The 24,169-nt window shown below is 57.3% G+C and overlaps 1 protein-coding gene across 2 annotated transcripts; it reads right to left on the bottom strand.

Moving 5' to 3' along the window:
* Positions 1–531: 531 nt before the first annotated feature.
* Positions 532–24,169, bottom strand: RGMA (repulsive guidance molecule BMP co-receptor a). 2 transcript variants are annotated; one of them, XM_056124686.1, is made up of 5 exons: positions 23,946–24,169; positions 23,009–23,142; positions 12,924–13,039; positions 2,262–2,785; positions 532–1,372 (listed from the first exon to the last, which is right to left on the bottom strand). In XM_056124686.1, exons 3-5 carry the CDS (start codon positions 13,003–13,005, stop codon positions 695–697), a joined length of 1,284 nt encoding a protein of 427 aa, XP_055980661.1. In that variant the 5' UTR covers positions 13,006–13,039; positions 23,009–23,142; positions 23,946–24,169; the 3' UTR covers positions 532–694. The 2 variants fall into 2 exon arrangements, with proteins under 2 accessions (XP_055980661.1, XP_055980660.1); XM_056124685.1 differs by lacking the exon at positions 23,009–23,142.

Here is a 24,169-nt window from a genome sequence, read left to right as displayed (position 1 = left end):
CCTGGACCAGCAGCAGAGTGGAGATGGGTGTTCCTGGAGTGGACAGGAGGCGGGGGCCGCTTCAAGGATACTCGCTCGCTCAGCAGCAGGGTGGGAGCCCGGGAGGGAGAGGGGGGACGGAGCAGGCCAGCTGGACCCGTCCGGCCTCGCCTGCCCGGGGAGCTCTGCACCAGAAATGCAGTGGGGACCCCACTCCAGAGCACTGAGTGCCCACAGCGTGCTCCCCTCAGCTTAAGGCCCCCACAAAAGAGCTCCACCTTTATACCCAAGGATCTCCCACTGCGATTTGCTACAGCCTCCCCCCGCCCCCCATCCAGCAGGCCCTGTGGTAGGCTGGGGTGGGGTAAGGGCAGCCCTGCCTGGGGGAGGGGGGTCCCAGTGGGGTTTTAGTGTGTGAGTGTGTGCGCGCGCATGGGTGCACAGCCCCGGGGCGGGCGGCAGTGGGGTAGGATGGTTCAGTGCATTGCTAGGAGGAGCAGGAGGGCTGGGGAAGTGGGCAGGGGATTTCCCCCCCCTCCCCAATCCGCAGGGCCTCTGGCGGGGCAAGGTTGGGGGGGCTGGAGTGGCCCCCACACTACAGGGACCTATTCCTCCAGACCATCACAGCTCTGGTCACCCCGTGCCCAGTTCCTGCAGCCCAGAGGGCGTCCCCTACAGCTGGCATCCGGAGGTAGGGGCAGGGTGGGGGTGGGGGTTACACAGCCTCCAGAAGCAGAAAGAGGAGCAGGACGCCTCCGATGAGGGTCCCGGCGGCTGGGGGTGGGCCGGGAGCGGCGGCCCGGCCGGGGGGCTCCCGAGTCCGCCCATAGAGATGCAGCCGCTCCTTGTCGGCGTGCAGCGCCTTTACGTCCTCCAGCGCGTAGTAGGCGGCGAGGGTGAAGTTCACGTCTCCCGTGGTGAGCAGGTCGAAGACGCAGGCCTGGTAGTACAAGTCCTCCACCGGGAGCTTCTCCTTGCACTTGGCCACGGCCGTCTCGTAGGGGAAGGTGGCGCCGGGGAGGGCGGGCGCGGGGCTGGGGGCGGCCCGCACGGCCTGGAAGTCGATCTGCTGGTTGCGGGGGCAGCCCCGCAGGCACAGGTAGAGGCCCTGGCCCTCCCGGTCCTCCACGGCGTGGACCACCTCCTCGGGCATGCGCACGGCGAAGGTCAGGTAGCGCCCCACCTGGCGGATGACGATGGTGGTGCCGATGTACCGGGCCTGGATCTCCACGTGCCGGCCCGACACCTTTTCGGTGATCTTCAGGCTGCCCGCGCCCTGCCGGTCCCCGCCGTTCTTGGAGCCGTCGGCGAAGGCGGCTGGCAGCTCGTCCGTCTCGGCCTGGTACACCTTCTGGTCCACACACTCCTGGAAGTTCTTGAAGATGATGGTGAGCTGCAGGGGAAGGGCCGAGAGGGGCGTGAGCGGGCAGCGGGCACTGTGGGGCCAAGGATGGGGTGAGGGAGGGGACTGTGGACTCCCAGGACCACCCTCCCCCATTGCAGGGCTCTGCTCTATGCCTCTATATAAATGCTGGCTTGGGGGCCACACCCAGCGGTGCTCAGGGCCTACTCCTGGCTCTGTGCTCGGGGATCACGCTTGGTGGGGCTTGGGGAGCCCTGTGGGGTGCCGGGGATGGAATCTGGATTGACCGTAGCAAGGCAAGCGCCCTCCCCACTGTGCTGTCGCTCCTGTCCCTTCTTGACATTTTCTGGACGACAACTGGCGTTGCTTGTTTGTTTGTTTTTTGATTTGTCATGGATGGGGTGGGGGTCGGGGTATCAGTCCTGATAGTCCTGGGGGGCCATGCAGGATATCTCCTGGGGTGGGAGATGACGGCTTCCAGCAGCCTCTGCGGCCCGCATGGAACTTGCTGGCCCGGCCCTGCCATGAGAACATGCTTGGATCTTCCGATCTGGGTCAGTTCCCCAGTGCTCCTGACCCACTGCAATTGGAGGGGTGGGGTCAGCACCCTCAGCATCTCCCCCACCACACCCGCACTCTCTGATGCCTTGTGACTATGGAGCTTCCATCTCCAGAACATTTCTTTAAACCAGCTGTTCATCTGCTGGGACTAGGATCATGGTTTGGGGAGCGGGAATGATAGTTGAGTGGGGAGGGCACTTGCATCAGAACCAGGAGCACAGAACCAGGGGTGAGCCCTGAGCGATGTTGGATGTGGCCCATAAAGCAGAAACAAAACAAAACAAAACTCAGCAAACCCGAACCCAAAAACAAAACACCAATTTTGGGCTCTGGAGGCGCTTTTTGGGCACCCCCTTACCTTGCTGGTGGCGGTGGCGGCCGAGCCGGGCAGCACGGGTGTGTTGGTGACCTGCACATTCAGGTAGTTATTGTCGATAAGCGGCCAGGCGCCCTGTACCTTGCAGGTCTGGAAGAGGTCGGTGAAAGTCCGCAGGTGCGGGTCCCCAAAGAAGCCACAGTGCGTGTAGTTGGGCGCGGCGCTGCGGTGGAAACTCTTCTCGTAGTGACAGATCTCGGGACTGTCCGAGCGCTCCTGGCTGTCCCCAGGCGGCGGTGGCGGCGGCGTGCGCGGGCGCGGCTGGGCCGTCGGGCCGTCCCGCGAGCAATTGTGCTGGCCCATGAGGTCGTCGATGCCGTGCACGGCCGAGTGGTAGGCCAGGTCCCCGCGGCACGTGCGCGCCGTCCGCCGCGTACACAGTGCGTAGGTGCGCAGCGCCGCGCAGAACTCGGGCGTGTCGTCCCCCGTGGCCGCTGCCGCGTGGCCGCCTGCTGTGGCGCTCCAGAAATCCGAGTTGCACTTGAGGATCTTGCACGGGGAGGTGGCTGCGGGGAGAGGGGCCGGCGGGGCAGTCAGTAAGGCCAGGCCTCCTGCTGGCCCGTTGGGGGCTGCTCCTTGGCACCCCCGTGGCCAAGGCCTCCGCAGGGCAGACCAAGCAATGCATGGACTGTGCAGATGGACAGAGGGAGGGGTTGGGGGGAGGGTGGACAGGGGAAGGGGATGGAGAGATGGTCCAGGTGGGGAGGCGCTTGCCTTGCATGAAGCCAACCAAGGTTCCATTCCTGGCACCCCTTACAGTTCCCTGAGCCCACCAGGGGTGATCCTTGAGTGCAGAGCCAGGAGGAAGCCCTGAGCATTGCCGGGTGTGGCTTCCAAACAACACACACACACACACACACACACACACACACACACACACACACACACACACACCAAGCTTTGAAGTTGTCAAGGAACACAGCTGAGAATCCAGGGGCTGGCAGTGGCGTTCCTCTGAGGCCTTGGGCAGTGTGGGACACACAGGGTTGAGCAAGAGGTTTCGCCCCTGCAATAAACAGTGCTGGTTGGGGGAGCACATACTTTGCATGCAGGAGACCTGGGTCCAACCCAGCCACTGTATGTCCCCCCCCCACCTCAGCACTATTGGGAGTGGCCACCCCCCACCCCCCTGCCCCACAACAAATGTGAAAGAGCAGGGACCGTAAGGGTTCTAGAACATTCCATGCATGAGTGAGACCCTGAGTTAGATTCTGGGTACCACAGAATGAATGAATGAATGAATGAATGAATACAAAAAATTTAAAAAGCAGAACATAGGGGCCGGAGAGATAATGCAACAATTAAGATGATGCTTATCTTGCACAAAGCAGAGCCAAGTTAGATGCCCCCGGCACCCCATAGGGTCCCCTGAGCACAGAGCCAGGAGTAAGTCCTGACCAAGGCTGGGAGTGGCCCAAAAATCAATAAAGAAAACAAAACAGAATTTAATTGCCAGCAGACCAGGAGGGAGGGGCCTTTTGAGCCTTTGAGCCGGGAGGCTCCGGTTAGGAGCAGGAGGTGGAGTGGCAAATCCAGGGGGGAGCTCCCCTCCCCCCACCTGCTGCCTACTGTACCCCTTCACTTCCCTTCAGGGGAGCGGGCAGGAATCCCCCCACGGGACGCCCCCCTACAATACCCTACTTCAGTGCATAGCTGGGGTTCAGACCTGGGAGAAGCTGAGACCTCCACAATCACCCTGACCCCCATCTCTGGACCCACTTTATCCAGGTCCCTGGTGCTGTCCACCCTCTGCCAGTCCCCAGAAGTCTCATAGGACCCCACAAATAAAGAAGCTCATGCCCCCAACGCTGCCATCAGGAGCTCCCCATACTCTGGTGGCCCCATTCAAAGCATTTCACAAGATTTGATGCCTTTTGGGACACCCATCAGACCAGGCCCCCAGCTCCATATTGGGGGAGCTAGGGGACACCCCTCGGTCACCAGGGTGCAGACCCTTTCAGTCCTGGGGAAGTGGGCCCAGGCTGGGGTTGGGGGAATAAAGCCAATAGCTGACAAGGCTGGATTCTTTGCCTACAAATAACTCTGGCGATGCCCCCTTGGAAATAGGGTGACCCGGAGAGGTGGGGTGCCCTGGCCTGAGTGCCCGGCCAGGCTGGAGGAAATATTTATACACCAGCGTGGCATTTGCCGCCTTTCCAGCTCTCTTTTGAACTGTTAATCAAGCCCAATCTGGGGGATAATAGACTGATTATTGTCGTGGTGTTTGCATAACAAAGGGGGGCCAAAGAAGCCGCTAGGCCCTGCGCCAGGGGCGTGAGGCCGGCCCTCAGCGAGGAATGCGGCCGCAGCCCCAGCCCCGACCCGGGAAGCCAGACAATGCCCTCTGCCTCGGAGAAAAGCCCTAACGACCCATAAATTACCCGCGGGCGAAGGGATTAGCTCCGGTTTCAGAGGCGGTTGGGGGGGGGCGGTCGTGCTGGGGAGTGGAGACCCCTTAACTACCCAGCAGCTCCGTGGTCACTCCAGGGTCACCCAACACCCTGTAGAATCAGTCTCCTTTTGCTTCTAGGGTGCAAAGCAAACTCTAACCTGTTTTTTTTTTTTTTTTTTAAAACACGACCCAGTTTGAATTCAGGTCGGGGCATGGTCGTCGGGGGCTGATGCGGGTGAGATGGGGTGGAATATGTGGGGGGCATGGCTGGTATGAGCAGGTGTGGGCAGTGACTAGCAGAAAGCAAATGTGCGCGGCAAAGCCCATTTCTCCTGCACCACCAGGGAGTACCAGAAACGGAGCAGATGCCTCAGAGCCTGGGGTCTGCAGGGTGCAGGAGTACCCTAGGGATTCCCCCCTTCAGCCACCAGGTGCTCCTACATTAAGTTTGCTCTGGAGAAGTACCCCCGCATGGTCTCTATCTTTCCCACTGGCCCCCATGTCAGTCAGAGTTGAGGGTTGCAGCTGCATCCCTTGGATGGTACCTGGATCGCCGTCAGGGAGTCCCGGCAGGGCCCTTCACCTATTTTAGGAAGTGGCTGGCGTGATGGCACAGCGGTAGGGTGTTTGCCCTGCACACAGCCAGCCCAGCTGAGCCAGGTTCAATTCCTCCGCCCCTCAAGAGAGGTGAGCCTGGCAAGCTACTGAGAGTATTCAATATGCCAAACACAGTAACAAGTCTCAAAATGGGAACGTTACTGGGCCCGCTCCAGCAGATCGATGAACAGCGGGAGGACAGCCATAAGTTACCCAAGAGGGGAAGTTTTGGGCTGGGCTGGGAACGGGAGGGGCAAAACAGCTGAAAAAAGAAATTCCCCACGGGGCTGGAGCGACAGTACAACGGGGAGGGTGTTTGCCTTCCATGAGGTTTACCTGGGTTCGATCCCCAGTACCCTGTAGGTTCCCTGAGCCACCCCGCAGTTGTGATCCCTGAGCACAGAGCCAGGAGTAACCCCTGAGCACCGCTGGCTGTGGTCTAAAAACACAATAAAAGGTGAGGGGCTGTATCTCCTCAGGCACCCACATCTCTGCAAACCACACCAGGCCCACAGCTGTGCGGCCATGGAGGCAGGAGAGGTGGAGCCCGCACACTGCCACATCAGACTCCCAGAAAAAATAAATTTTTAAAGACTCAAGGCCTGGCCTGCAGCCAATCTGGGTTTTGACCCTGGGTGCTGCATAAGAAGCGACCTCTGAGCATGGAGCCAGGAGTAAGCCCTGAGCACTGCAGGGTGTGGCCCCAAAACCAAAATAAAGAAAGAAAAATTCCAGCATAGAAAATGCCACCCCCGCCGCCCCCTCCTGCCCAGCTCCAGTCTTCACAGTACAGTGCCCATGGCAGCAGAGAGGCCAGACACTCCTTTTGACCTGTAGGGGTGTGGCTCCCACCCAGCCAGCCAGGAAGCCAGCTCAAGACCTCCCCCTAACCCAATCTTCCCTCCCCCCCCCCCATTCTCCAAACTCTAGGAGTGGGGATGGGGGCTCCAGTCAAACTGGCCTCGCCTGGTGTCTGGGTGCTCCTCCTGAGAGCAGAAACAGAGGGACAGCCCCAGCTACTCCCAGCCCCTCCCTGACCTAATACACAGAGACAAAAGGGGGCTTTCTCCCCAGGCAACCCCACCGACAGCGGGCCAGTGGTGCCTGCCTCCCCAAGCCCACCGGAAGTTTGTTTCTCCGGAGACTCCCAACCATCCAATGATAAAGTCTCAGCCCTGCCACCAGTGGGCACACCAGCGAGCAGCTCTGCCCAGTACCAGGGGGCTAGGGCCCTGAAATAGGCAGGGGAGGGGCACATTCCCCACCGGTCACACCCCTGGAGGGTTTGCCAGATCCATAGCAAAGCAGGGACTCATGAAGCTGGGGTGTTCCCAGGGTAAACAGGCCTGTCCATCAGCTGCCGGAGGACCAGTGTGAATAAAGGGGCCTGGGACAGGTCAGGACCCTAGGTAGTATCTCCTCCTGGCAGGTTCTGGGGAGGGGGCATGGGGAGGCTCTTTGGGAGACCCTATGCAGCCACCCTCCTACTTGGCAGTTCCAGATCCCCAGTGTCTGTGCCCCACCACGTCCTCCAGCTCTGCAGCCTGGTTCCCCCACCTCCCAGGCACCAGTTGGGCAAGTGCTTAGGCATTGGCCCTGGGGCATTTCAGGCCACCAGGAGCCAAGCCGGGGGTTCTGGAAACTCAAAGTGCATAGGTACCTCACTGCACAGAGCACACAGGTAAATGTCTACACGGCAGAGACCATCACAGAGAACACAGGTGTCTATATGCAGAGACCAGTAGAGAGATGCAGTAACTGTCTACACTGCAGAGCCTGGCACAGAGATGGCAGGTAACCATCTATACTACAAGTAAGCATATATGCCACAGAGCACACAAGTAACTTCCTGTCAGACCCAGGCACGGAGAGTGCTGACTGGCTCTCCCGTGCATGTTGCCTGCCAGCGAAATGGGGCATGATCCCAGGCAGGAAACTCAGACCCAGGGCTGTGTCCTCAGCAGCTCTGCCCACCTGGACTGCAGAGCCAGTGGCCAAGGGGGACAGACTGGCCTCCATAGAGACAAAGACCTTTGGGTCTTTGTGTTTAGAAATGATTCTGGGGTGGGTAGAAGGGAGAGAGCTGGGCAGGCTGAGCACAAGGGACTCTGAATACCACTGGTTATGACTCCTGAATACTTGTCAGCCCCCACCCCCCCAAAAAAGGTCCCAGGCATAGACAAGACCAGGAGAGCAACCTGGGCCCAAGTTTCACAGACGGCGACTGAGCTCTGCTGGGAATGGACCCTAGAAAAGGCAGCACAAATGAGTCTTCTTTTCTTTTTCTTTTTTGATTTTTGGGTCACAACCAGTGATGCTCAGAGATTACTCCTGGCTCTGCACTCAGGAATTATTCCTGGCGGTGCTAGGGGCACCATATGGGATGCTGGGGATCAAACCCGGGTCGGCCACGTGCAGGCAAGCGACCTACCCGCTGTACTATTGTTCTGGCCCCGAGTCTTATATTCATAATCAGAAAAATATTTTAGAAAAATATGGGGATAATGTGTGTGGGGAGGGGGAGAAAAAAAGCCGCAAGCCTACTTTTTTTGGTTTTCTTTTGGGCAATGCTCAGGGGTTACTCCTGGCTCTGCACTCAGTAATTACTCCTGGCAGTGCTCAGGGGACCATATGGGATGCTGGAAATCGAACCCGTGTCGGTCTCGTGCAAGGCAAAACACCCTTCCTGCTGTGCTATGGCTTCATAGCACAATCCTATGTTTTCTGTGTGTTGAGCAAACACCTGAACCAAAGAAGAAATGCCAGAGAAAGATCTAAAGGTCCTCGCCTCTCCCAGGGCAGTGCAGTGGGTCTGGGATGTGTAGTGTGGAGGGACACAAAGAGATGAAAAGCGGGGGGCCTGTAAAGGGGGCCTTATTTTACTTTGGGGTCACACCTAGCATTGATCACCCCTGGGTCACCCCTGTGGTGTATGGGGGCCACTAGGGCTGTACACAGTGATGCTCGAGGAACCATGTGGTGGCAGAGATGGGACCCAGGTGAAGTATGTGCTAAGCAGACATGCCAGGAACTTCCCAGCCCCTCAACCTCCCTCCTCCCCCTTCTACATTTTGGGGCCATACCCAGCATGGCTCAGTGCTCAGGGATCACTCTTGGAGGTGCTCAGGGGATCATATGGGTCGCCAAGGACTGGACCCCCATTGGCTGTGTGCAAGGCAGACGCCCTCCCCGCTGCACTATCTTTCGGGGCTCTGAGAACTGATGTTGGAGAAAAAGACAGAACTCTGAAACCTTAAGAAGAAAGGAAAGAAGTAGAGCCAGGGCCCCAGAGGCTCCAGAGACCAGTGTCCAGGTCTTGGGGGGTGGGGGGGGTGGAACACAGCTTGGCTGGAGGTGAAGGGTGGAATCTGAGTACTGGAAACCAGGGGTCTTCCTTTCAGGGTGCTCTAGGACATACACAAGGCTTTTGAGCCGGATCTTGGAGCAATTCAATGGCAGACATGAGGTACAGGTGGGGCGAGGTCCCGGGGTCACTCCTCTTTGTAGCAAGACAGCCTCCCTGGACTGTGCAGGACCCTTCCCAGTAATGGCACTGCATGAGGAGGCCACTGGATTGGGGGTCCCCCAACTCACAGACCAGGGACCAATCCAGGGAGCAGGAGCCTGCAGGGGGCACGTGAGGACACAGGCCTTGGCGTCTCACTGTGGCCTGTGATTGGGATGGGCTGGCCGCGCCGGGCGCTGCGCCTCACACTTGGGCAGGTTGGTTTAGCCAAGCAGTAAGCCTGGCATGGACCCATTGCACCCCAATAGAAATACCACAACCAAGTTTAGGGGACTCCTGCATATCAACAAGGAGGGTTCACAGGGGCAGCTGCACACCCCTAGCATGACCATAGAGGCCCCAGGACCCCCTCTTCCCACATCTCCCTGAGCTCCGGTAACTGCCACCAGTTCCCTCTTTTCGTGTGTGTGTCTTTAGGAGTCCCAGGGGGGTTCGTGGGGGGCATCTTGGTCAGTGAGGGACTACGGGTGCTGTGTAGCTGGGCCCTGGGTCACCCCTGTGGTGTATGGGGGCCACTAGGGCTGTACACAGTGATGCTCGAGGAACCATGTGGTGGCAGAGATGGGACCCAGGTGAAGTATGTGCTAAGCAGACATGCCAGGAACTTCCCAGCCCCTCAACCTCCCTCCTCCCCCTTCTACATTTTGGGGCCATACCCAGCAGTGCTCAGGGATCACTTCTGGCAGGAATTGGAGGACCCAGTGGGATGCCACTGATAAAACCCGGGTCAGCCTGTGCAAGGCAAATCCCATCCCTGCTATGCTACCACTCTGATCCCAAGTGCTCCTTTATAAACCATCTACCTGCGGACCTTCTCCTCACTCATCCAGAGCCAAGAGTCCCCCCCCCCCCCGATGATCCCCTCGGGGTGGCCCACCAGGTTTGGGGGTGATCTCTGCAGCCCTGACTCTGGCCATAGAACCTCCTTTCATTCTCCAGTGTGGGCGGGGAGGACAATGAGGGTGATAGGCCAACAGCCCCAGTACCTCCATGTCAGCAGCAGAGAGCGAAACTCTACTACCTCTATTTATTGATTTCATATTTTTGTTCAGTTTTGTTTTTTGGGGCCAAACCTAGTGATGCTCAGACTCAGGAATCACTCCACTCCTGGTGGTGCTCAGGGGACCATCTGGAGTTCCCGGGGATCCAACCTGAATCACTCACATGCAGGGTGGCCTTCCCCGCTATCCCATCTCCCCAGGCCCAGGACTCTGATTTCTAAATCAGCTGCAGTTTAGTTGGTGAATTTCTTTTTGTTATTATGGTCACTGTGGTCTCAAACTGCTTGATCAAGAAAATTAGCCTGTGTCTGCCCAAGGTGAAGGTCACCTCCTCTCCCTGCCCACCCACTCAGAGTCCAAGTCTACCCTTCCCCATACAAGGGGGACAGCGGCAACTTTAAAAAGGGGGGAAGGGAAGATAGCTCAAGGGTCAGACAAGTGAGAGGCCCTGAGTTTGATCCTCAAAACCACCTGTGGCTGTGGCCCTTCACCTTCCACCCAGCCAGCAAGGCAAGACTGGGCCTGTGCATTGAACCTCCAGCCCAGAATGCTGAGTAATGTCAGAAGTGACCCTGGGGCCCACAGAGCACTGCTTGGCAGCCCCCTTCCTATCAGGGAAAAGAGCAGGCATGCCTTTTTTGTGGGGAGAGGGAAAGCACCCCCTTCATCTCTGCCTGAACGCAGGGTTTTTTTTGCCCCAAGTTTCTAGAGCACACAACTTCAGAGCCCCCCAACCCAGGGTGCGTTGTTCCGGGGGAGCCAGGGGGCTCGGATTTCAGTAAGGTGGGCACTTTAGACCAAACGGAGTGCTCTAAGCCTGGAAGGAGAAGAAACTTGAGCCCGGAAGCATAGCAGTGCCCAGCAAGCTCTCGGCCCTATCTGCCAGGTTCCCTTACACGTCTGAAAGCCAAAAAAGAAACAGGATTCTCGCAAACAAAAACTCAGCGATGGAATTTGGGCGGCACGCTCTGCTAACGCTCTCCCTGGGCCATGCTGGGCTCGGGAAAGTATTTGAAGAACCAGAAATGAATGGAGAAGCGGCCAGACAGCTGTTCCGGCCATCAACCTTGCCTTCCCCTCCTCCAAATCTCCCCCCTTGCCGCCAGGAGGGGCTGCTGGCGGGGGTGGGGTCGAGGGAGCTAAGCCCCCCTTCTCAGTTTCAGTTGGGAGCTGAGCTCATGCCCCTGCCCCTCCCCCCCACCCCCCATGGCAGCCAAGGGACAAAAGCCATTTATCAGCCTATCTGATAAAGCTTCCATTGGGCTGGATCTTTATCTGGGTCTCTGGGCTGAACCCAGATGCGCTAGAACCAGCAACTAACTCTCGGGCATTGCTTAGGCGAGAGAGAAGTGAGAGTCCATGTTTATTGCATTTTATTTTCAAGTTCTTTGGAGAGAATGGAAGCTGCCTCTTTTATTTATTTATTCCCAACCAGACCCTTCAGTAAGTGTGAATACTGCCTTTTAAAAGGAGGGTGTGTGGGCTGGAGTGATAGGACAGGGGGGAAGGCCCTTGGCTTGCACAGTCAACCCAGGTTTGATCCCCAGCACCCCATAGGATTCTCCGAGTACCACCAGTACTAACTCCTGAGTGCAGAGCCAGGAGAAAGGCCTTCGCCCCCAAACCAAATACATAAATAAAATTGGAAAAAAAAAAGAAGAAAAGGATGGTGTGTGTGTGGGGGGGGGGGGCAGGCCTGGGAGGTAGTTCAAAGGTCTGGAGCACACACATGTGGGAACACCCCTGCACCCCCAAAGAGATCTCTGGAACTGAACAGTCTTCAGTACTCCTGGCAGGACACTGCCTATCCCCCCCCCAAAGCTGGGAGTACCCTCAAACAAAAATATGAAACCATGTTGAATAAAATACTGGTGCCTGGAACCCCCAGCTGTCTCACCCCTCTTCCTTCTCCAGCTCTTTCCTCATTTGCCCCAGGGGTACACAGCTCTAGGGCCCCACAAGAGGGCTGGGAGACCTGGAAAACGGATCCCCATTTCTGAGCGCTGTCTGAAGGTTTCACCCGCCCTGAGCGCGGGTCTGCAGCCAGGCTGGGCCCACGGCCTGCGTCTGCCAGTTCTTAAAACCCAGTTGGCGGAGAAGCAAAACAAAACAGCCCGATCCCGCTCCAACTCAAGTCCTTTCTTGCAAAACCGGGTTGCAGAAGGGGAGCCTTGGCTCCCCAGCCAAGTTTTGCCAAGAGGCAACCAACCTCCAAGCTGGTCCTAGCACACAATGAAAAGCCCCTGGGTCCCGCCTGAAGACAGGGCTCCCCCCACCCGCTACCCCCCCCACCTTGGTCGGGGATTTTGGATTTATTTGTATTTTTTTTTTTGCAAGAAAAACAAAAGAGGGCGATATAAAGGGTTTAATGGGCCTTAACCAAGCGGGGAGGCGCATATGGCACCAAAAAAAACTGAAATGAAGTTGTAGGAAACTTTAGAAAGAGAGAGTCTGGGATTTAAGTTTCGTGTTTTGCCCCCCCCCCCCTCCCCTCCCCACCAAAGGGGGAGAAAAAAAAAAAGCTCAGAAACTGGAGCGTTTAGGCTGGAACAAATGCGGCTCTGTGAGCCTTGCTCCCTTCCCCCAACGAAAACAAGAGGTCCGGCTCCGAGGAATTTGAAAGCTGCGATCTGCCAAAAAACATTGTGAAGAATACGGGGGATTCATTGGAAACAGATGGACTTTTTCAGCCTTAATTCTCACATTCTCTGCCTCTCTGACACCAGAAAAACAAACAGGGGGCGACGCGGAATGCGGGCCAGCAGAAATCGGGGTTCCCGGGCCCCCGTGAGGGCCAGCGCCGTGGGGGTTGGGGCTGTGAACCCGGGTCCCGGAGGAGGAGGAGGAGGAGGAGAAGGAGGGGGAGGAGGAGGAGGGAGAGGAGGAAGGGGAGGAGGAGGGCGCTCGGGGGGCTTGACTGGGACCTCCGGGGCTCCACCCCCGGGCACCCGGCAGGTTTGCAAACTGGAGGGGCTGCTGCGGACAGTGCACCGGGACATCCCCGTACGGGACCCCCCTCCCCTCCCCTTGTCGCCCCCCGGGTCGCCACGGGAATCCAGCGCCTCGGCAGCGCAGACAAAGGCCCGTGGGAGGGGTGCGGGGTCGGGGCGCCCCGGGCCCAGGCTTACCTGGCGGGAAGCTGCAGACGAGGAAGGCGAGGAGCGGAGCGATTCCCAGGGCTGCACGCGCGACCCCTCTCCCCATGCCCATCCATCCAGCGCGGCCAGTTCCCAGCAGCCTCGCCCTGCAAGACGGCGGGAGAGAAGCGGCGGCTCATCAACGCCGCGGCCGGCCCGGCGCAGCCTCGCTCGGCGGAGCCGCCAGGCTCGGTCCACGGCGGCCCGGGCGCCCCGCGCGGCCCTCCCCGCGCGCACCCCGGCTCCCTCCAATGCGGGCGCGCCCCGCCCCCGGCGCTCGGGTTTCAGCGGGGCCCGCGGTGGGGGGGCTGGAGGAACTGGGCGGGGAGCTGGGCGGCGGCGACGGAGGGGGACCCCGGGAACCCCAGGGCGCGCCCTCGAGGGGGCCCCCTTCGGTCCCCGCCCGCCGAGAGCGTCGGGCTCCAGGGCCACTCCCCCCCCCCCCCGCCCCACAGATATCAGAACCCAAGTGGAAACGGAGCCTGGACCCACCCCCACCCTCTGCTCCCCTTTCCAACCAGACGCGGCCCCGCCGCCGCCACCCACACCCCACGGCGCAATTTTCTCGCCCAGGCGCGCTAGGCTGCAAAATCCTCCTCCGGGTGGCCCCCGGGGGTGTTCTGCCACCGGCGCATCTGGCGGGGGGGGGGGGGAGGCGGGGGCTTCCCGCAGGCCCCCCTCCCAAGTACCTCACTTGGATGGACTTAGGAGAGGACGAAAGAGGAGGGAGGGCCACCCCCCTTTCCCACCCCCCAAGATTGGGGACCTCTCCGGCGCTGCGCGGGGCGGGGGTACACGGGAGCCTGCCAGGCTGGTCCAGGATGGGCGGCCCTCCCTCGACCCCCTAGCCCGTGGATTTCTTTCCCAGGAGGGGAAACGGCTCCTCCCGCCCCGTCCTCCAGCATTTCCCTGGGCCTTGCTTGCTGCTCTTTCCTGGAATATGTGAGACTGGTAACGGCTCCCCCCTACCCCCCCCCCCCCCCCATCTTTCTCCGTCTTGGGGCTGAAACTTAAAATCTACAACAACTAGTGTTTGGAGTCAAACCCAGCCGGCCCCCTCTCCAAGGCTGCTCCTCCAGCTCTGGAAAACAGAGTTTGTCTCCAAATGGGCTGTTTCCTAGCACGCCCAGTCCTCACTGGGGCCCACACAGGCTGCTGCTCTGAATTCAGCACCTCCCCGGGACCGGCCAGGAGGGGCGTGTCCCCTGTGGAGCTTGCTTGGGGTGGGGGGATGGGGGCCTCCAGCCTTAGTTGCTGTGAAGTCACATAACACAGCACCACTGCAGTTTTCAACCTGGTTCTAGGGTCCAGGCTGGCTGGGCCTGTTCCTCCTGGCAAGACCGGGACTGGACAGACCTTGAGGGGATAAATACTACAAGAGAGGTGGAGCATAGCCAGCAGGACCTCACAGGTGGTAGACACCCACCATATTTCCCTCAAATAGTTAAGTCTTGGGCCAACAGACCAATACTTGCAAATTCAGCTGGAAGTCATCACCCCTGTGCAAAATAGTGCATCTTTCTACCAGGGAACATTTTCCTTGCCTGAAATTGGGGTCTCTAGGCCCTTGGAGATGGCTGAAAGAACTGAGCACATGCTTTGCATGCAGGAGCCTCAGGTTTGGGCCCCAGTACTGCATGGTTCCCTCACCCTCACCCCACATTCACTGTAGAGGTAGGGCCCTGTGAGCACCACTGGGTGTGATCCCCAACAAAAAACAAAATAAAAAAGTTTAAAAAGGAGGGGGCACCCAAATGGTGTAACACCCAAGGCCAGGCTGGTCTGTTCCGGGGTCACAGAGATTCTTGTTTTTAGTTTGGGGGCCATACCCAGCCGTGTTCAAGGCTTCCTCTTGGTTCTCAGGGATCACACTTGGTGCAGCTTAGGGGACCCTATGGGGTGCCAGGAATTGATGCCCTGTCTGCTGTGTGCAAGACATGTACCCTACCCACTGCGCTATCTCTTTGACCCCTCCCCCCCATCCTGGCAATTCTTTAGAATTCTGGCCCAGTCTCGAAGCAGGCCCACTAGCAACTTTCCTTACCCAAGAACCTTCTAAAACCTTTCAAGAGCAAAAGGAAGGGTCTGCAAGCACCTCTCAACCTGGACCCCAGTGGGCAGCTCAGGGGCCCAGAGAGGGTCTGTCTGTGCTGCTCACATCCCAGAGTAAATTTGGGTCACAGGTCTGTTTGCCTCTGCGCCTGAGCTTCTGCATCTGTTGAGGGTTAGGGAGTATATCACCCTGGGACTGTGACAAATACTATCTGGGTGGGCAGAGGGCCAGGGAGCTGCCCAGTGTCCCTGCTAGCGGATTGGCCTCCAGCCGGGGAGGGACACAAAGTCTCAGAAATAAGCAAGTCAGCCAGGGAAGAGAAGCAAAGGGCTCGTCCCTCCTGGGAGATGCAGGAAGACATGGACAGTGTCCCCAGGCTCGCAGAGAAACCAGCCTCAGGAAGACACAGAGGGACTCTGCTGACCCCGGGGCCATCAGCCGGAACTGGCCAAACTGACCAATGTATGGACGCTCTCTTCCCTCTCAACAAGACTATATAGTTAAAAACACGGGACTCCAGGGGACCGGAGAGATAGGACAGTGGGGAGAGCGCTTGCCTTGTACGCGGCAGCCCAGATTCAATCCTTGCCATCCTAAATGGTCCCCTGAGCACTGCCAGGAGTAATTCCTGGGTGCAGAGCCACGAGTAATCCATGGGCTTACCAGGTGTGGCCCCCAAAACCAAAAACTAAAAACCAAAACACCCCCACCCCCTACCCCACACCCCATTCCATGGAGCTGGAGGTAGTACTGTGGGGAAGTGCATGCAGATGAGCTGGGTTTGACCTCAGTACACCCCTAGCCTGCCAGGCATGATCCCTAAGCTCAGAGCCAGTCAGGAGTAAGCCCTGAGCACCTCTGGGTGTGGCCCACAAACAAACAAACAAAACCCCCAAGCAACAAAATCATGTAATAAATTGGAGGCCAAGCTCTTTTTGCATGTGGGGACCCTGGGTTTGAAACCCATAAATGCAGAGACCCCTGAGCACGTCTCATCCCTAAAAGCTCAGGGTTGGGGCTGGAGCTATAATACAGTGGGTAGGGCATTTGCTTGGCACGTGGCCAACCCGGGTTGAATCCCTGGCGTCCCATATGGTCCCCTGAGCAATGCCAGGGGTGATTCCTGAGTGCAGAGCCAGGAGTAACCCCTGAGCATCGCCGGGTGTGACCCCTCAAAAAATTCACCCCCCAAAATAAATAAAAGCTCAGGGTTGCGAGACACTGCTGAGCATCGCCAGGTGTTGCCCTCCCCCCCCCCCCCGAAAAGCATTGGAGTTCAGGGTCAGAGTGCAGACTTGCCACATAGGGGCCCCAGATCCAATGATACCTGCACCTCATGGTGTCCCAAGAACCTTCAGGAGCAACTCAGCCTGGAGTGCTGAACATGTGCCACCCCGGAAAAGATGGGGTTCAGAGCTCAGCACTCCACCTTCAACTGAACCTTCTTCCACAAAACCGAGTGAATTACAGACCAGCCACTCCCATCAGAAATGAACCCACTGAGATCTCCCCTAGGAAAAAGCCTGGGTTTGGGGGTCGAGACCTTAAACTTGTGGGGGGCGTGCAGAGAGATAATACAGCAGGGAGGGCGCTTGTCTTGCCGATCCAGGTTCAATTCCTGTGGTGTCCCAGCACTACCAGGAGTGACTCTCAAGCACAGAGCCAGGAGGAAGCCCTGAGCAAGACTTGTGTGGTTCCCCACCCCCATGCTCCCAAATAAAGACCTCAAACTTGGCTTTTGCTCGGGTTGCAGAGAACCCCCAACTTTTATCATGGGGCTGGGGTGGAGAGGCACAAACACAGCATTTTCTGGTGCAGGCTGGGAGCTCTGGGTCCAGAAATAGACATTCGGGACTTCAGCGCCCTGGTCCCGCTGGAGGAGGAGACACTGACACGCGGCCTGTTTCCAAATAGCTGGTGGGAACAGATGTGGCAGGAAGAAGCTGCTGCAGGCTGAGGGGGGTGTCTGCTGCCCTCAGAGGCAGCAATGCCACCAACCAGGGAGCTACTGGCATCCACACCCGTCTGCACCCCTTGAGCTCAGCTGGGTGCTCTGATCCTTGGAATGGTCCCACTTTGCAGATGGAGACACCAGAGGCAGAACGTGGTGTCACATCTGGACAGTGCAAACGCTGGGCACCCTATGGCCCCATTGTCATGCGGTAGGTGCATACAGGGCTCAAACCCAGGGCTGGTGAGAGCAGGTATGTGTGTGGGGGGTGAGGGTGGGGGGTGTTTCCCAGCAGGCAAGGGCAGAAGCAAACCCAGTGCCAGGGCTCTGCTGGGCTGCACAGAGGAGAGGCTCTGCAGGGTGCTGGGAAGACTTCGGACAAAGATTCTGGGCAGAAGGACCCCCACAGGAGAAATGCCTTGTACCAAGGGGTGGTTGAGAAGCCAGGGAGCATTAGGATCATTAGAGAGAGCGGAAGCTTGGCATGTCTGTGGGGGCGCAGGGCATGCTTGGCGAGGAGGTGTCTGGCCCCTGGAAGTCCCCTGCACAAAGGCTTTGAGAAAGGACAGTCCCAGGGGTGGTAAGCAACAAAGCAACAGTACAGTGGGACTGGAGAGATAGTCCAGTGGGTAAGGTGCCTGCCTTGCATGCGGCTGACCTGGGTTCGATCCCCAGCAACCCACATTGGTCCCTTAGGTCTCACAGGTCCTGCCAGAGCCAGGAATAACTCCTGAGCATTGCTAGGTGTGGCCCAAAAAATGAAAAGCAAAGAAACTAACAAAAACAACCCCCAAACCAATAACACAGATCTGCCAATAACACAGATATGGGCCTGGGGAGATAGTACAATGGGGAGGGTACTTGCCTTGCCTATGGCTGACCCGGGTTCCAGTCCCCAGCACTTCACAGGGTCCTCTGAGCACCACAAGAAGATCTCTGAGTCAGGAGTAAGACTTGTGTATGGCCCCCCTCAAACCAACCATTCTCTCCCCCCCCCCAAAAAAAAGCCCGAACCCAATTCTTTAAATTTCTTTTTTCAGGGCCACAGTGCCAAAGCAAAGGCCTCAGGCTCACGGTGGTGATCAGGCCATCCACATTCTGTACCTCACTCCCTTGCAGTAAGTTCTTGGGAGTGAACCAGCTTGGAACCATTTGTCCACCAAACAAGGACTGTTTGAACTATGGGGAACTGGTGCTGTTTTCCAACCACCACCAGGCTAGAGCCTTTTGGATTAATGAACATTTTGGTGCCAGGCACAAATACCTAAGACATTTAGCAACAGGATGAGATAACCAAGTTATCCAAATCCCAATGTGTTTAGAATAGCGGCTTAGGCAAAGCTGAACTAATCCCCACTGATGGGGGGGGGGGGGGGCAAGGCGCCATCCAGAAAGATCAGACCCACCCTCCAAACAGTGCTTGGTCCCTCCAAACAGTGCTCGGTCCTCCCATTACCGTAGTCTGTCCTGTGGCTGGGAGTTTCTTCACTTTTGTGGGACAGAGAAAAAGCGCCCCATAAACACAGACCTTGTAGATGTTGTCCATGTGAAAAATGAGGGTGCGCATGAACTTCCAGGGGAGGGGGAGCACGGAGGATGAAATGAGTTGACATGATAATTAGACTCCATGGTGCAGAATCTTGGCACAGCACTTGGTGGGGGTGGGTCACATACTAATCTTGATCTGCGATCACGAGAATATTTTTTATTTAGCACAGCGGTAGGACGTTTGCCTTGTGTGCAGCCAGCCAGGCCTAGCCGGGTTCGATTCCTCCGCCCCTCTCGGAGAGCCTGGCAAGCTACCGAGAGTATCTCGTCCGCACGGCAGAGCCTGGCAAGCTCCCCGAGACGTATTCGATATGCCAAACACAGTAACAACGAGTCTCACAATGGAGATGTTACTGGGCCCGCTCGAGCAAATCAATGAACAACGGGAGGACAGTTGTTTGTTTGTTTTTAAATTTTGGGGTTTGGGGCCATACCTGGCAATGCTCAGGGGTTACTCCTGGCTCTTAACTCAGCAATCACTCCTGGTGGTATGCAGGGGACCATATGGGATGCCAGGGATTGAACCCAGGTTGGCCACATGCAAGACAAATGCCCTTCATGCTATACTATCGGTTTGGCCCTACGAATCATTGGGATCGAGTCAAGTTTCTGATTCCACAAGAGTTTCTGATATTGAGAGATTTGAGGACCAACCTGCATATTTCCCCAAGGACCCCAAGTCTGCCTGGCCTCCCTTCTGGGTTCTTCATATTTATTATTATTGTTGTTGCTGTTTGGGGCTCACACCCAGTGCTGCTCGGGGTTGACTCCTGGCTCTGTGATCAGGAACCCCTATGCAGTGTTCGAGATCAAACCTGGATCAGCTGTGAGCAAGGCAAGCGTCCTCATCCTGTATTCTCTCTCATCCTTCTACCCCCACCCCCCCAAGCTGGGTGATCAGTGTACCATCAGTTACATTCAAGTTCTGCACAGCACCCATGAAAACTCCACATTACTCTGGCATCTCTATGGACGGTTACTGCTACTTGGTGAAGGAAGGCATTGGGGTCAGGATGTAGGACAGTAGTTAGGGCACTTGCCTTGCATGTACCTGACTCAGGTTTGATCCAGGGCATTGCATGCTCCCCCAAGTTCAGCCAGGGCAGCTCTAAAAGCCCCTTGAGCATCCTTTGCATGGCTCTTCAGTTCCAGTTGGCTTGGAATCACGGGTAGGTCTTCTGAACACCAGAAGACAGAAAGAGACAACTAGCTTTTAGGAGCTGTTCATGCCTGCTGGTGGCAAAGGCCTCAGCCCCTGGGCTCACCCCCACACATCTGGCAGATGAGGATCTTGGAGACACCGTATCAGAACAGGTGAAAGGGCACCCTTGAAAGCAACACACTCCCAGGCATTTAAGCCTCGTGCCAACTGATAGGCTCAAATTCCAGGAAGGTTCCCCACCCCAGCCTGCATTTGGCGGCACACAGACATGTGAGTGTATGGTCACTTGGGAAAGGTGCAGAAATTTAACCCTCTGCAGAGCCACTGCCCTCAAAGTGGGCCGGCATGTCCTTCCAAGGTCTTTTTGGTGGGATCTTTGCATGTTGGCATGCTCTCTCCTAATATTCCTTACAGAAGTCACCGAAGAGAACTTTAATGCAAACTTGGTATAGGATGGAATATTGTTTGTGTATGGGATAAATCACTCCTTACGATTTCTTTTCTTTTTTATTTTCTTTTTGGGTCACATCCGGTGATGCACGGGGGTTACTCCTGGCTCTACACTCAGGAATTACCCCTGGCAGTGCTCAGGGGACCAAATGGGATGCTGGGAATTGAACCCGGGTTGGGCCACGTGCAAGGCAAATGCCCTACCCGCTGTGCTATTGCTCCTTAAGATCTTGAGATCTCATAATCCCCAAAGACGGGAAGATGGAGAAACTACAGAGCGTGAGCAAGAAGATGGCCAGTTCTTGAGTATCCACAGAAAGGACAGGAACTGGTCTTTCCCCAGATGAGGTAAATCCAGCATCATGAATCTTAAAACTTCTCCAACATGGCTGGTTGCTTTCAATCAACTATTGAGAGAAAGGGAGCAGTGGTTTTCAGATCACTCTGCCTGATGAGGGCTCGCTGCACTCTGCTGCTTTCTGGAGGCCGATAGGGACCTGGTGCCTGTTCCCCAAGCCTTCTGCAGTTCGCTCACTGTGATAGACACTGGAGTCATGCTCACAGGCCGGGCAGGCCAGAAGTGGGGCTTCCTGTGTCCTTGTGAAAGATAAAAGATATGCAGGGTCCTCCAGAGGAATGGACGTTGGCCACATTCTGCCAACACGCCACTGTGAGGCAACCCTGATCTTTCCCCTCTGCCCTGTTCCTGCTTTCTTTACAGCTAGTTCAATTTTTATTTGTGAATGTATTTATTTTGGTTTGGGGTGATGCTCAGGACTCATTCCTGACTCTACGCTCAGGGCTTACTCTTGACTCTGTGCTTAGGGATCACTCATGGATCTGTGCTCAGGTATTACTCCTGGCTCTATGCTCAAGGATTACTCCTGACCCTGTGCTCAGGGCTTACTCCTGCTACTGCTCAGGGCTTTCTCCTGGCTCTGTGCTCAGAGATCACTCCTGGCACTCAGGGGACCCTCTGGATGCAGGGGATTGAACCCAGGTTGACCACACGCAAGGCAAATGCCTTACCCACAGTGCTATCTTTCTGGCCCTGCAGCCAGAGTAAGGAGGTGAGGAGTCAGCTAGGATGTGGTTTGGAGAAGAAAGAGAGCAGCTTGTCGCTTGAATAGGGCTGGCTAACCAGACCATGGGGGAAGCAACCCCTTTTCCAAGGTTGTTAGTGAAATGAATGAATAAGAAACATTGCTTGAAAGACTGAGATACCCTACCGAGGTAGAAGAACATAAAAGAACATGAACAGGACATAGCACATAAAAGCTGTCTTAAGTGGCTTTTGGGACATCAGAGGTCAAGTTCAAGAGCAAGGATTTTTCAGGAAGAATGTTTTTCCTTTTGGGGGATAGGGGAGCCTCACCCAGCAATGTTCAGGGCTCTGCGCTCAGGAATCACTCCTGGCATAGCTTTGGGGGCCATATGGGATGCCGAGATCGAACCCAGATCGACCATGTGCAAGGCAAGCACCCTCCCTGCTGTGCTATCTCTCTGGCCCCAGAAAGCATCTCCTTTACCTACAGGAGGTCCTTTCCACTGGGGTGTCCCTCTGCCTCTTCCTATTAATACCATAAATGGAGAGCTAGGAACTTATGCCCACTAAGGCACAGTCAAATTTGGGGACCCAAATTTAGCAAAAGTTGAGACTTAAGATTAATTCCCTCAGCTGCCAAGTTGTAGCAAGAAGAGCATTGGCAACCCACAGCACCCTGATGAGTTTCTTCCCTGTGACCTCTCTGAAGAGTAGGGAAAAAAAGGGAACCAGGATCTCACGTTCCTGCATGGTTCCAGGGAGCTTGGGAGGGTTTGAAGAACTCCCTGTCCTTGTTGAAGGAACATAGGACTGCTGGTGGCTTGATATGTCATCTCTTCAACTTAGAGTTCCTGCACTGGGCCCCACCAGATGGCTGGTGAACAGAGCCAGGGTCATGGACGTAAGGGTTATCTCCTTCATTATCACACATGGTGTGTTTGTGTGTGTGTGTGTGTGTGTGTGTGCGCGCGCGTGTGGCTGTGTGTAGGTGGCGGGGATGCCCAGGAAGCAGCTGGCCAGGAGAGAAGGCAGCCAGACCTCTTAGGAGAAGGCAGAGAAGAACCTCAGTTTATCGCCAGGTCCTCTAAGTCTCAAGTCTCTTAATGGCCATGGAGAGGTAGATGGAGATATAATCAGAAACAGCGGCAGGGACCAGCCATGCATCCTCCTCTGCCTATCTATGTCTACCTGGAGCATAAGCACCTGGACGGGGGAGGAGGAGACCCCCTCCCTGCCCCCTCAGCACCCAGGATCTCAAGGTGGGTGGAACCCATCTACAGTACCTAGTGCTCCCTGAAAGATCTCAGTTCCCTGCAAAATCCGCCTGGCCTGGGAGGGGGCAGCACAAAGCAGGAATGAGAGCGAATCCCACCCCAGCCTTTGTTAGCTCTCCTACAGTCCCCCTCCTCCCATTGTTGATGGGAGGTCATGACCTTTATATAAAGGGAGGCTGGCTAGTCAGAGTATGGGGGGGGCACGGAAAAAAAACGGCTTCTTTGGAAAAGCAAAAAATTCACTTTGGAAACAAGAAAGGGTCCCTGGCAAAGTCGGTTGGTTCCCTTCTCCTCCAGCTGCCCTTCGGCGCACGGCCCCTCGCTTTCCAGATTCGCCTGGAAAAACCCACTGGGTGCCCCGGCCGGTGCACGGACTTCGCAGACTTCCGCGCTAGATGCGCAGGAAAAGGGCGTCCGCTCACCGGCCGCTCGGAGAACTAAGTTCCCTTGGAGTGGCTGGAGAAGGAGGGTTGAGAGGGGAATGTTGGCCCCTCAGTACCACCTGCCCTGGTGTCCCGGGAGCTGGGCGTGCGGAGTTGGGGCGTCGGGAGCTCCTCCCCCGGGGCTGCGGACACCCCAAGGACTGCTCTTACCCGCCGCGACCACTTTGGAGAGTTTCCAACTAGGCGGCCGCCGGGAGCGCGCGGCGCACCGTGTCCGTTAGGTGGCGCGATGCTCTCCGGGCCGCCGCGACGCCAGACACGCGCTTTCGGAGATCAATAAGGACCTGAAACCGCAGCACATAATAGCGACACGCGGGCTCCCATCAAAACCCGCGTCTGGGGCGATGGATTCCACCCCCGAGCGGAGCTCATGCCCTTCCCAGCACGGGATGCAATCACGACCCCGCACGCGCCGTGTCTCCCCAGAAATGCACCTGTCCGACCCCGCCCACCCGTCACCCCCATCCCAGCCCGGAGCCCAGTTGGTTGGTTCCTCCGAGGAGCCGGGGCGCGAATGGGACGCCGAGTCGGCCCTCTTCCCTGTCCCACGTACCCACTTAGGATGACGGTGGGGGTCGCCCCGGAATCCTAGCACCCCAGCCCCAGCCCTCCACTTCTCAGCGCACCTGTCTCCATGACCCCGAGGCTTTTTTTTTTTTTAAGGAGCGGGGGGCGGTACCCTTAAATGGGAGGTTCGGGAGAGGCAGCCGGCTGGCCGGTTGCGTCCTGGACTCGGGGATCGGAGGTGGTGACCCCGCAGGACAGGGGATCCTCGGTGCCCATGCCGGGGAGGACATTAGAGAGAAGGAGGGAGAGAGAGAGAGAGAGAGAGAGAGAGAGAGAGAGAGAGAGAGAGAGAGAGAGAGAGAGAGAGAGAGAGAGAGAGAGAGAGAACAAACAGCAATAATACAAAAACTTTGCACCAGCTAAGACTTAAAGCGATGGAGGCAGCGAAGTTTCCAAATCCCGGCAAGAAAGAAACCAGCCAATGGACTCCCCCCTGCTCGAGGTGCGCGCTGCTCCCCCCTTCTCAGGCCAGGGGCGCGCGCGCCACGGGCCTGTGCCAACCGGGCTGCCGGGCGCTTACCTTGGCGGCTGCATGAGCCCCTGCTGCCCGCGGGGGGTGGCGCTGGCGGGGTGGCGGCGAACAGGGGGTACCGGAGCGCCGCGCGCGGGACCCAGCCGCAAGCTCGGGAACCCTCGGCCGGCGCTGCTCCCCGCCGGCCCGGCCGGCTCAGCAGCGGCCCGGGGCGCGCCGCCGGCTCCGGGTTTGCATGCCCGCGCGCGCCTGGGGGAGCGGGGCCGGGAGCC

This window comes from Sorex fumeus, unplaced genomic scaffold (assembly GCF_029834395.1).
Source record: "Sorex fumeus unplaced genomic scaffold, SorFum_2.1 ptg000051l, whole genome shotgun sequence".
Classification (NCBI taxonomy): Eukaryota; Metazoa; Chordata; class Mammalia; order Eulipotyphla; family Soricidae; genus Sorex; species Sorex fumeus.
Note: the sequence above shows the minus strand (reverse complement) of the source record. Positions and strands in the feature narration are given on the sequence as shown.

Bases quoted from the DNA above. Each gene is read 5' to 3' on its own strand.
- RGMA (XM_056124685.1), bottom strand. The intron at 2,786-12,923 runs GTAAGCCTGGGC...CTCTCCCCGCAG, and splicing joins CGTCTGCAGCTTCCCGCCAG to CCACCTCCCCGTGCAAGATC. The intron at 1,373-2,261 runs GTAAGGGGGTGC...CTTCCCCTGCAG, and splicing joins CCGCCACCGCCACCAGCAAG to CTCACCATCATCTTCAAGAA.